Source organism: Pseudopipra pipra, chromosome 9, assembly GCF_036250125.1.
Source record: "Pseudopipra pipra isolate bDixPip1 chromosome 9, bDixPip1.hap1, whole genome shotgun sequence".
NCBI classification, from domain to species: Eukaryota; Metazoa; Chordata; class Aves; order Passeriformes; family Pipridae; genus Pseudopipra; species Pseudopipra pipra.
This window is the reverse complement of record NC_087557.1, coordinates 23,208,826-23,221,348: the sequence shown is the minus strand read 5'-3', so window position 1 is coordinate 23,221,348 and position 12,523 is coordinate 23,208,826. Positions and strand designations below refer to the sequence as shown.

General features: G+C 41.7%; 1 protein-coding gene across 1 annotated transcript in view; it reads left to right on the top strand.

Annotated features, from left to right (window-relative positions):
• Positions 1-12,523, top strand: part of ZFYVE9 (zinc finger FYVE-type containing 9) — a 56,839-nt gene that overhangs the window by 33,373 nt on the left and 10,943 nt on the right. Inside the window, exons 9-13 of the mRNA XM_064665223.1 lie at positions 1,595-1,717; positions 2,625-2,780; positions 9,435-9,659; positions 11,499-11,581; positions 12,325-12,429. Of these exons, the coding sequence (XP_064521293.1) occupies positions 1,595-1,717; positions 2,625-2,780; positions 9,435-9,659; positions 11,499-11,581; positions 12,325-12,429 (692 nt within the window). The remainder of the gene's footprint in view (positions 1-1,594; positions 1,718-2,624; positions 2,781-9,434; positions 9,660-11,498; positions 11,582-12,324; positions 12,430-12,523) is intronic.

Genomic DNA, 12,523 nt, shown 5'->3' with positions numbered 1-12,523 from the left:
TAATTTACTCCTGGGTAAATTTTGGGACACTCATTTGCACCATTGGTCCCTGTGAGCCTCTAGGAAGAGCCTCACCTTGCAGTGAAATTCCTGTAAGAAATAAAACACAAAGCAAAAAGAATTAACTTCAGTCCAGAAATATGTGCTAATTTCTTCACTAATCAGACTGTGGGGAATGTTTCACACAGAGATAGATTTTAATTAGTCCTATGAATATTCATGTTCCCTTCTCTGAAATGCTGTTGGAACATCAGCTCTGTCTGAGGCATCCCTGAGCACTGCATCAACAACACTATTGCACATCCTGGCCCACAGCGAAGCTTTTAGTCATTGTGATGTCCCCTCCCAGAATATCCAAATGGAGGAGGCTTAAGAAAATTAAAAACTAATTTTTAAAAGATGAAAAAAATGTGTATTTGTTTATCTGAAATTGCTTTCCACAGTCTGATTCATGACATCCTTTAATACATTCCTGGAATTAACTTATTTTTTCATCTCTTGGGGTTTTTTTATTCCTATTAAATATTTTGCTGACACTGTACATTTCTAATGTTAAGCTGGAAGTAACCTTTTATTGCAGAATAGTGTCAGAACCAAAATGTGAGCAGCATTTAATTTCAAAACAATCTGTTCCCTCCTGTGTTAGCTGTTCATATAGATGCCTGATTGTTCAGTCTCCTCCACAAAAAAATGAGTGAAACTGCAATATGCTTTTCAACTTTCATATAAACACCCTCACATAAATTGTATTTTGTATACTTAGTTGCTGTTGTTTCCTATACTGTCACATACTGAATTTTCTTAGCAGCATTTTACTTCCCATATTCTAACTCTACTAAAAATAGAAAAACAACTTTTCATATTGGAAAGCAAAATTACCTTTCTTTCTAGATAATTTTAGCTGGGAAGGTTATACATTTCTTTCAAAATCTGTTTTCATCAGTGCAGCTGTTTTTTGTTAAAGTTTAACACTGAGTAGATTATAATCACAGGGATGAAAAATTTTAATTTGCTAATCATCTGAGTCTAATCATAGAGCACACTACAGACATCTTTGGAGTTTCACGTTGGGATCCATTTTACACTGGATTCAGACCTTCCATGATTATAAAAAATGCTGTTTCATGTAGTGTTCCCCTCTTTGTTACCTTTGTCGTAGGTAATGCACAGAAAGTGTGAGCTACCTGACAAAGGAATAGGCCATGTGTTGGTGTTTGTAGTCCAGGACTGATGCCCTTCTGCTATACTGTGCCATAAATAACAATTTTAACTTCTTTGTCATTTGGGATTTCAGTTGACACCGTGACACATTTCCCAATTTGATTTCAATTTTCTCCTTCAGTTGATCCTGAAAAATAGTTGATTTGTGAAACAAGCTGCACCTTGCTAAAGGCTGTACAGAGGTTGTTACATAAGTGCTATTAACATTTGAAAATACCAGCCTAGGAAACAATCAATCAAGCCAGCAATACTTAAATAAGTGTTTATTTAAAAGGTCAAAAGACTAAAAAGCATCAGAATTGGGGTTGTCTGATTATAATGTGGAGTCTGTACCAGTAAGTTAAGGATTTCATTGTGTGTTTTTCTTTCACAGACTATGCTGTAGAAGAGAGACCTTCTCAGATCTCTGTCATGCAGCAGCTGGAGGATGGTGGCCCTGACCCTCTAGTATTTGTTTTAAATGCTAATTTGCTGTCCATGGTAAAAATAGTAAATTGTAAGTTTTTATTATTAAGTAAATTTTGGTCTGTGGGAGGGGAAATGTTGTATATATTATTAGTAGGAACAGCAGCATTTTTATTTGGTAGGATAGTCTCTGAAAATGTGTACACATTGAGCCATATGAAGTTAAATGACAAAAGGCTCTTTTCAGGTGATTTAGACATCAGTGCAGATAATTTTGTGTAGCAAATATAAACTAGACTAAAAGAGCCTCCAGCTTTGGAGATCTATGTCTCCTGTCCAGCTTGGTAGGGCAGGGTGTTTTATAACTTAATAAATTAAGAGGTTTACAAGCCTTTCAGCGTCTCTTAGATTGCAGTACAGTGTTTTACATATGTATAAAAATGTAATACATAATAGAGGTTTTATTGAAATAACTTAATTCTCAGCAAATGAACTGTGAAGCTTAGAGCATGTGTCTTTACTGACATTCATGTGAAGCAGAACAGCACAGTGAGGTCTCATGAAAAGACCTGACATTCAGCTCTCCATCCTAAGAGAGATATCACTGTTGGAAGCCGGTGTAGCTGTCAGGATCGTGGTATGCACAGCCAACAGCCTGGCCTCTTCCCAGGCCCCTTCATTCACACTTCAGTCCTGTCCTTTAATTTGAATACAGAAACTGCTAAAAGTCTGCTCTGTGCTGTTAATCCCAAGATCTCACAGGGAGCTGTAATGCTCTGGCTCTTCCTTAGCTGTAAACCGGGAATTATGGAGCTGCCTTTGTTCTGGGCGTGCTTTTCTTGCACGGTAGCAGATTTAGGATGTAATTTTATCTGTGTGACCGATAACACAACAATACTTGCTGTAAAACTGCCTCTTGCAAGAGCTGTCTTCCTGCAGTGAAATTCGGGGCTATGTTTTGAGATTCCACTCTCCTGAGCCCTGTTTTGTCTGTGCAGATGTGAACAGGAAGTGCTGGTGTTTCACTACCAAAGGCATGCACGCGGTGGGGCAGCCGGAGATCGTCATCCTCCTGCAGTGTTTGCCTGATGAGAAGTGTTTGCCCAAGGATATCTTCAACCACTTTGTGCAGCTTTACCGGGATGCCTTAGCAGGTGGGAGTGCTCGCTGTTAAAGATGGTTTGGATTGGGTCATACTGGCTCAGGTGCATTTCTGTCACAGCAAACGGCTGGTTTTGTATAGAAGGGTGTAAAAAGAGAATAAGGATTGAAGCCAACAGGGGGATGAGTTCTTATTGTTTGTTAGTACCCAGTGTTATTGTCATCTCACCAAACAAAGGTATTAATGAGCTGCTGGTAAGCTGGGGAGCTGCTCCAAAGATCTTCCAGCCAGGAATAAAGTTTTGAGAATTCTCGTGGATACTATGTTCAATATCCCCAGACTAGGTAGTTCAGAAGTTTGATTCCCACAGTACCTGTGTCTGTTGCCACATTATGGGGTTACTATTTATATTATAAAGTAATACAAATATATCTGTGTATGTGTGCCTGGAATTGTAGGGCATTGTAGACATTATCCCTGAATTTTGAATTTTTGTACCTCAATTGCAAGATTTTTATGTAAACCTTTGCACATTTTACATTTGCTAAGTAAATAGGCTTCCACTTCTAGCTGTTGTTAGACTTTAGAATTCAAAAATCATTGCATAAGGAAAAATGCAAGTGTTTGGTTCCACTGATTGGAAAATAAGCTAGTTTTCCAGAGATGAAATTGGATCACATTAAGGTTATGTGCTGAAAATACCTTTACAAAGGGTTCTGCTTATAATTTGCAATGCCTTTAGAGTGACTGAATCCAGTAGTTTAATAAAATAATGAAAAAGATCTTTGTTTCCTAAAATGTCTTGATACAACAAAGGTCAGCTTGTTCAGAGAGGTTGCCAGGTTCAGAATGTATTATTATCACATGTGATAATGGATCTTGTGTACACTGCAAACAGCTACCTTTCCAAACCTCAATTCATTTGCAATTCTTTATCTTCTGATTATGTTATTCAGAGAGAGATAGATATGAAAAATTGCAAGCATGTGTATATAAATATATATATATATATGTATATTGCAGATAGAAATCCAGCTTGGTGTGTATATTGCTATGAAGTTCTGTATAATTACACTACAGAAATACATAATTTATAACTCCTACATAATGTATTTGGAATTCTTCTTTTAGTACTGTAGTGGTAGTAATTTGATATTCTACAATTCTACTGGTGCAAAGAGCTGCTTAGTATTGTACAGTTCTTAATCAGAACACAAATGTCACTGTTTAAGAATTCCACTTTGTGTTTTCTTGTGGTAGGATTTGCTCTGTGTTGTATTTCAGACATGAAGTATAAGTAGATACCTTCAGTTGCAGCAGAATTACCTCCAGGTTTTGTAGATCATGGCACCTGGGTGAGCTCCTATAGCACTTTGGAATGCTCTCCCAATATCAATCCTTTTTTCTTTCCAAGGCATGGGTTGTTTGAGAGGGAGAAGTAAATATCAACATATTTGTAACTCTGGCTTTTTTTAACTTTATCCAGGCAGAGAGACAGGATGGGATGCTACAGGGTTTCAGTTTGCTCTCTGTAATCCCTTGGAAGTGTTTAGCAGTTTTCCTGCTGTTGTATATGGAGCTGTTCATTCCAGAGGTCCTGCACCTCTCCTAGGATGAAATGATGGACATTTAGAGCAAATGAGAATTCCTATTAGAAGTTAGAGACTATTTAAAACTCTCTGCCTCACCTTTTCATTTTTCATTACATAATGGTTTGGCTTACATTTGTCATGTCATCAGGAAACTTAAATAAATTCTGTGGTGTTTTTTATTTGTTCCCTTTAGTAAAAATTTTCTTTTTAAAACATTTTCTTAAAAATAAAAAAAGGCTGCACCACCCTGAGCCTTCATTAGTTTTGTTATGGGAAGTCCCCAACATTAAGCTGTGCTCTGGGTGTAGGACTTTCTAACTGTAGAACACAGAGATTTTGAAGGGAAAATGGCATTTTTCACTACAGGTTGTGTGCATGTGAATTATAAGAAATTAAAGTTGTCAGTTAAGGCAAGTATTAGTTGCTGCTCACTTTTCATCACTTTAGTTTTCCTCTGGCCCCTCTGTCATCCAGCTCCCTGCTGTGTTGCTTCTCTTGTTTTGAAATTGGAAGCTAATGATTTCTGTTGTGGCTGTAGTAGTTGTACTGTTGTGGTAGTAATCCCATGATTATCCTTGTCTGTTGGCTATAAGCCTGACAGTGAATGGAAAAATGAGAACTTCTGTCCCTCTGAATGGGTACTTTGAGGCAGTTGGATGTGTTAATACAGCGCTGCCAGATCTGCCCCAGTGCATCAGCTCTTTGGTGGAATACAATCAATGCTACTGTTACTTCTGGAGTGAAAATGTAAATCTGGCAACTGCATGAAATGGCTTTGTGGTCACCCTGGGTTTGGGAATATTCTGTGTGAGGGTGGATCTATCCCAGAAACAGTTTATGTATTTTTCACCCAACCTGGTTTTAATTAAATATGGTGGTAACTAATGCAGAGCAGAGCTATAAAAAGGCCCAAAAAGTAGATGTTCTGAACAGAGAAAAGGTTAACTGAGTGAGTAATACACCCCTGCTACTGTTATGTGAAAGGATGGATACAAAATCAAACATCAAATAAGGTGTGTGAGTCATGTTTGGAGGACTGCCACAGACTAGCCTGAAAAAGTTTTGGATACTGGCAGCAGCTACTCACTGATAGTAAGTGAAGCATTATGGCCTTTGCCAACAGGAGTAAGGGCTTTCCAAATTACTTGCTGATGTGTTTCAATAAAAAGATACTCAGCATGGTCAGAACTTTGAATGTGGAGTTTCACATGATTTTTTCTCAGTGCTGGCATCCACTACAGATGTGTTGTGCCGTCAAGGTACAGTCGCGGTCTTGCCTCTTCTGTGGCTCTTTGTGGCTCTTGGTGTGACAGGGACTGGGTTTGTGTTCCTTCTCTTGAAGAAAATCCATGTGGCAGGGTTGTTCACAGGTAAATACTGCTTTGGATCTCTTGCTGCAGAACTGAGATGCTTGGGGTTTTCAGGATGCCAGCACAGTGTTGGTACTTGGCAGTTCCTGGCTGTTCCTGGTGACAGTGGAATGAGGCTGGACAGATGTGAGCTGACTTCCCTAAGCCTTCCCTGAGACTGGATGCCAATACTACCTTTGTGACCTGGCATTAACCAAGAGATAGAAGGATACATTAGGAATTTAACCTTACTATTTTTGGTAAAAGCACCTACCTGGCTTTACCACATGTTGAAGACAATAAAAAAAATGCAGGATTCTTTTTCTTCCCTTCTACCTTTCCTGGTATAGACTGTTTTATCTGAGTCCAGAAGGGATTGCCAAACAACTATGTAAAGTACATTGTCCATCAGAGGAAGATAACTAAGTGAAGAATTCAAACCAGCATGGATCACAGCTGAAGGGAAATCACATCAGTGGAGAAAAGCATTTTTTTTTAAAGGACTTTGTAGAGATGCTTAGGATTTAAAGTCAAGGATAACCCAGCATAACTGAGAAGAGAGTAAGTATTGACCTCCTGCAGAACTACTTTAGATGCATCATGCACACTAAAGCACTTCCTAAATAATGTCAGTTGTCTGATGTCAAGTGCTGGAACCTAATAAAAGGAAAGGCACCTTTCTGCTCACTCTGAGATTACCTCTTTAGAAAGGAAGTTGTGATATTTTTTAAATTAAATTACATGCTTTTGAGAAGGATAGCTATTTTTGAAAGCTTTTTCTGACACCTACACTTTCTCTACAAGCTTCTGAAACACAGTTCTGTGCTTAAAATGTGTAATGGTGCAGTGGGTTGGGTTTGACAATGTAATAGCAGCTTCTCAGGGGGGCCTTGGCTTGGAACCACCTTCAGAGATGTGGCAGGAAAGGCTGACAAACCCTGGTCAGTGCAGAAATGTTTGTGGGGCCCAAAGAGGCTTTTTGACTTGGGTTTGCTGATTGAAAAGGGCACTAGAGAAGAGAAGTGTGTAGGAAAACACTTTGATTCTTCCCATGCTGTCCACATCCAGGCTCTTGCATGCTCTTATAAATAACAAATTGCAGCACAACTACCTAATCCCAGTAATTTGCCCTCTTAAAGCAGTGGTAACCTCTTGGAGCTTGCACTGTGCAAGCTACTCGTGCCAGAAGGAATCATTTATAGTGCTGTGGCTTATGGAAGGAAAGGGCTGAACAGCTGAGTTGCAGATTCCACTCTAAGGGTTTTTTTCATGTTTCCGTTGGCTGAAAAATTCTTATTAAGGCATCCCAGGCGTGTGAGCTTTGGAGCTCCATCTCCTGAAACGGAAAAAATAAGGAGTCATCCCCTTCTGCTGCAGCACTTGGCACCAGTCTCGAGTGGAAATGTCTGATTGCTTTGTCATCGCAGTGGGCAGTGCCACACGTCTGGGATCTGCATGGGGCTGTACAGCTGCACTTTGCCTGGCCTCTTCCACACAGAAAAGGTGCAGAATCCCGTTCAGGTTGGCAGTTCACATCCCTCAGACACTTCAAGGGTAGAAAGGATTATTATGGTCATGTTGGAACCGAGAACCTCACCAAGGAATGTTACTATCAGGCCTGTAGCTTCTATTTGGGTAGGAACAGATGGGAAGGGGAAAAGGAAGTAGAAATGAAGAAGAGGCGATTAGTGAGGGTAGGTGGGAACTGCAAAAGCAAATGAGTGCCAGCAGCTATTTTAGATAAGTGCAAATCTTCTGTGAGCACCAGTGGATACATAGATTTGCACTAGCAGGATGCCCAAGGTGGTGAATTGGTGTATTCACTGAGCAGGCAACAATGTCACAGCACCCCTGACAGATGTGCGTTTGGCATGGGCAGGATCAGTGACTCTCAGCAGCTGACAACACTGAATGTGGCTCTGTTAATCATGTTAGGTGGACCAGTAGCTACTTTTCATCAAGTATGCTCAGCTGAGCCGCTCAGTGTCTCAGTTGTAGCCACTCTGGGAGTTCTGGAGTTTGATCTGGGGTGATACTGTCAGCTCTGGGTTGTGTGGGTCTGTAAAACAGAGGTTGGCTTCCAGGACAGTGACAAGCTCTGAATGACCTGTACCCTGCTATGGGATGTCTGAGCTGCCAAAGCCCGTCACCTTCTAGCAGAGAACTTGAGAACTTAGTTTGTGCAGCACTTTGTGGGTACAGAAAAAAAAAGTCCACTAAGGTGCCTTCAAATTTGAATAACGAGGAAACCCCTGAGAATATTTGTTAGTTTGAGTATGAAAGGAGCCTTTTGTTTAGAGGCCTGGCAGTAGCTCTGTTTAAAGCTGGACAGCCCAAGGTCAGGTGAAGGAAGCAATACTCACTGGTGATTGCGCCAGGGGCATCTGGAGGGATGCAAAGTAGCATGGCCACATCTCCAGAGGGAGGGCTGGAATAGCTATGTTATTCTAACAGATTGTATTACTGAGGATTTGTTTGTGTGTGTGTCTCGTGTGTAAAAGGGAGAAAGGCTCCAGTTACTTTCCAGTGATTGTGCACATTGGAGACATGCACATCACTGCCTTGAGTTCAGATATACTCCATTATGAGGTGGGGGGGGAAGAGCAGAAAATCTGCTTAGCAGTCTGCAGGTGGGAAAGCCTGGGATTGCTGCAGGAGCCCAGGAGGTCTGCATGAGTACCTCAGTCCCGTGCAATTCCTCAGGAGTGGTGTGATCAAGCACACCATGCTCTCTGAAACGACCCGTGTTTTTCTTTGAGAGCAAATCAGCACTATTAATATTCACATCTTCCTATGGAGAATTGTGATCAGCTGTTCTGTACATTATTTGCACGCTGTTGTTGTCATTTGATAAAAGGAATCACACCATGGTTCTTTGCTTCAACGTTAAATGCTGTGTTGGATGCTATAATAGCCTAATCAACATTCAGACTCAGTCAGCCATTCCAGTGTAAACATTTTTGGAAATTAGGAGCATCAAAGAGTAAAAATGTGAATAAAAATTAGTGGTGCTTCTCCCCTGTGTCTCTCAGTTGCATTTTACATTAAGTGTACTAATGAAATAAACACTCTTTTGTGTAATTCTTGAAATGACCCAGATCTCCAGTACGTGTCTGAGCAGGCACCCCAGTGGTTTGCCTAAATGGAAGGACAACCAGTGGGCATTAATTGTTTGACCAGGTGCACAGCCCTCCTTAAATTGCAGCTGAATAGAAAAGTTTGGTTCAGTCAGCAGCAGCTTCTGCAGTGGAAACCCCTTGAGTATCTGAGAGATACTGAAAACAGGCTTTCTGTGGGTGTTTTTGTAGTGCCAGGGGGAAGTTGCAGGAATCATTTCCTTGGCAGCAATACCGGCCTGAGCTACCCTGTGATACCCTGTGCTCTCCCTGGCACAGGTTACCCAGAGGAGCTGTGGATGCCACATCCCTGGGAGTGTTCGAGGCCGGGTTGGATGGGGTTGGAGCAACCTGGTCTGGTGGAAGGTTGGGCTTGGAATGAGATGAGCTTTAAGGTTCCTTCCAACCCAGGCCATTCTATGATTCTATGAAACAGGCAGATCACAGGAAAGATTGAGGCAAATCCCTCCCTGCTCCCCAGGAGAGGTTGGATGTCTGTGTTGTTGTTTCAGGTGTGATTAGTACACAGAAGTGCTTCAGGAAGCAAAGTGAGTTTAATATGGATTTTTTGGTTTCCCTTCTGAAAAACTCCTGACATTCTTGATACAGCTCTCAAACTAGTGAAGTAATGACCTTTTTGTTTCCATAGGTAACATTGTTGGCAACCTGGGACACTCTTTTTTCAGCCAGAGCTTCCTCGGAAGCAAAGAACACGGAGGCTTCTTGTACGTTGCAGCAACGTATCAGTCCCTGCAGGACCTGGTGCTCCCAACCCCACCGTACCTGTTTGGCATCCTCATCCAGAAATGGGAGACTCCCTGGGCTAAGGTGTTCCCCATCCGGCTGATGCTGAGACTCGGAGCCGAGTACAGGCGTAAGTACCAGGCACTGAGCTGCAGTAACTTCTGCAAGTTTGTCCACCGGGATGGGCCAAAAATTGGATGTCTTGCCCATCTGCAGTTTTAATTGGCACATGTCATAAATCTGAATTACCACGAAAATGATCTGTTGTTAATTTTCCCCAGAGCTTTTTCCCAGAACAGTTCAACAAAATAAGTTTTAGAATGTACTTTATAGGGATTTGTAATTTTAACTTTTGAAGTTTCGGGAACAGTGTGAATTTTTCAGAAAATACCTACTTTGCCAGAGAGCAAAAAGAAAATCCTAAAATTTGCTTTCTGAGGATGAAGACTGTAGGTTAAACTTGTCCAAGGAAACATTCATGTTAAAGATGTGTAGGGTTTTTTGTGTACCCATGAGGTTTTTTTAAGTAGTGCATTCATTCCCATCAATGTTTAGAAAAACAAACAGAATGCTCATATTTTGGATGTGACATCTGCTTTTTAGCACAGAAAGAAATGTTTTCATAGTGACAAACAGAAGTACCTGCTCTGACACATCGTGAAGCCGGGCTTTGCATCGTTTCCATAGCTGTGGTTTGGATTTAGGCACATTCCGATGTGCTGGGGCAGTTGTGACTGCAGGTCACTTCCTCACTGTCTTCCTGGAAGGTGCTGCGTTTGTGTCCCAGGTTTCCTGGGTTTCCTTCCATCCTGTTTTCTGGTGGAACTGTCAGATTTCAGCCATTTGTGCAGCCCTGCTGGCTCTGCAGCAGATCAGATCAGCTCAGGAGTCCCTCTGGGCTGCTGGATTTGCAGAAAACATCTGCTGAGCATCCGCAGATCAGCCATACAGCTCGGGCTCAGGGAATTCGGGGCATCTGGGATGTAGCTGAGCTGCTGTTCACAGACATGGGAAATTCAGCCCTTGTCGGTGCCTCAGGGCACTGAGCACGAGTTGGTCGCTGTGTGGGGGCTGTGGTGCTTTCAGACACTTCACCGGTGTGCAGAGGCTGGAGCTGATTTCCATCAGGAAATCCTCACGATGTTAATTCAAACCTGCTGAGCACTTTGCAGCCCCTTCTGAGCACACTGGGAGCTGTGGAGATGTGTGGCATTTGGGGAAATCAGACTGACTGTTTGCCTGAGGATAGTTTAGGAACCTTCCTTCAAACATGTGTTTAGGAAGCCCTGGCACTGTGTATCACTGCATGAGTCATGATCCAAGCATTGTGATGGCTCCTGCTGCAACATAACGTCAGGCAGCCAGATCCATACACTGCCCTCGGAATTGCATCACAGATGTTTTACAGGTATGACCAAGCCAGCCAAGGAATGCAGGTATTTCACATTGCTGACATACCATAAATGGCCTTTTAATTGTTTTTGACATAGCCCTGTAGAGGTTGCAACCTTCTTATGAAATAATGAAAACAGCAAAGGAAATAATCTGGATTATCACTTGAATGTCACACCTGTCAGCTACAGAAGTGCAAGGCTTATGATGCTGTAGTGGAGAGCAGCAGGAGGGTTGTACAAAAAAAGGAAGAAGCCATTTCGAAGGAGTAGTCTCAGAAAAGCATTTAGAAAGGCCATCTTTGCCATCAGGGTCCAGATCACCAGATTCAGTCCTGCAGGGTGGCACTTGTCAGCTTTCCACATAATTATTCCTGTTTCTGGGGCCATGACACACATGGAAGATGCATTATAGCCTTAAATCCTTCTGCCCTTTTGCTTTTTAAACACTGGACTCTCCAGCCTCTTCTTTAGTTGCTGCTCCCCACGTTCAGCTGAGGAGGTGGCATTTGAGTCTGGTTTGCGGGATCTTGGTATGTAAATTACAATCTGACCTGTTGTGTTTTGTTTTATTCCAGTTTATCCCTGCCCACTTTTTAGTGTCAGATTCCGTAAGCCTTTGTTTGGAGAGACTGGACACACGATCATGAACCTCCTTGCAGTAAGTGCTGCCGTGGAATTCGCGTGTTCCGTCTGTGGGAGTTCCATCAGCGCGGGGAGAACTGAACTCCTGCTGCACTTGGCATCAGGTTTAGAAGATGCCAGGGGAGATAGTGGGGATTTGGATGAATTTACTTGCTGTGCTGATAGTGGGTGTGAGCTTTCATCACCACAGTGAATTGTAACCCAAATCAACATCCTAAACCTGGCCACCGGAGGATGTTTGGATGTTGAAATAAGAGCATTATTTGCTCAGATTGCTTCCTCAGAAGTGCTGGGTCATCACAGTGTGCAGTCACAGCTCTCTGATTACACAGTGCTTCAACTGAAGGGAAGTTATTATCTCTTCCTACTTTGCAAATATTTTCAATATAGAAAATTCTCCTTGATGCATGACTTAAATCTCACTGCTGGAAAAACTAATATCTCCATCCAGTAATGTAACAGAACACAGAGTCAGGTTGTGTTATGTACAGTGATGATATTCAAGGCTGGAGAAAATTAATTTGGATGTAAGAAAATGAGTGAAATGACTTACACTGACTTACAGTCACGATTATGGTTTTTGTTTGTGTACTGCAATTACACAGGTTACAGGCTGTGCTGTCCCTGTCCCTCCCTGCCTTTCAGTCACTGATTACAATTATTTGAATGAGTTAACTAATAGTCACCAGGATAGTTGTGAAACCTCCAATGTTAATGATGATCGTTGTGCCTAACTTAAAAACTTGTTTTAATTACCAGGACTTCAGAAATTACCAGTACACACTGCCTGTGGTCCAAGGTTTAGTGGTTGATATGGAAGTCAGAAAAACCAGCATCAAAATTCCTAGCAACAGATATAATGAGGTAATGCTTATAATTCATACATTTCTCTACAGTTTCTTTGTGGTTGGAGTACCTGGGATCTAAAGGAATTTTTATTTTATTCACCACCACTAGG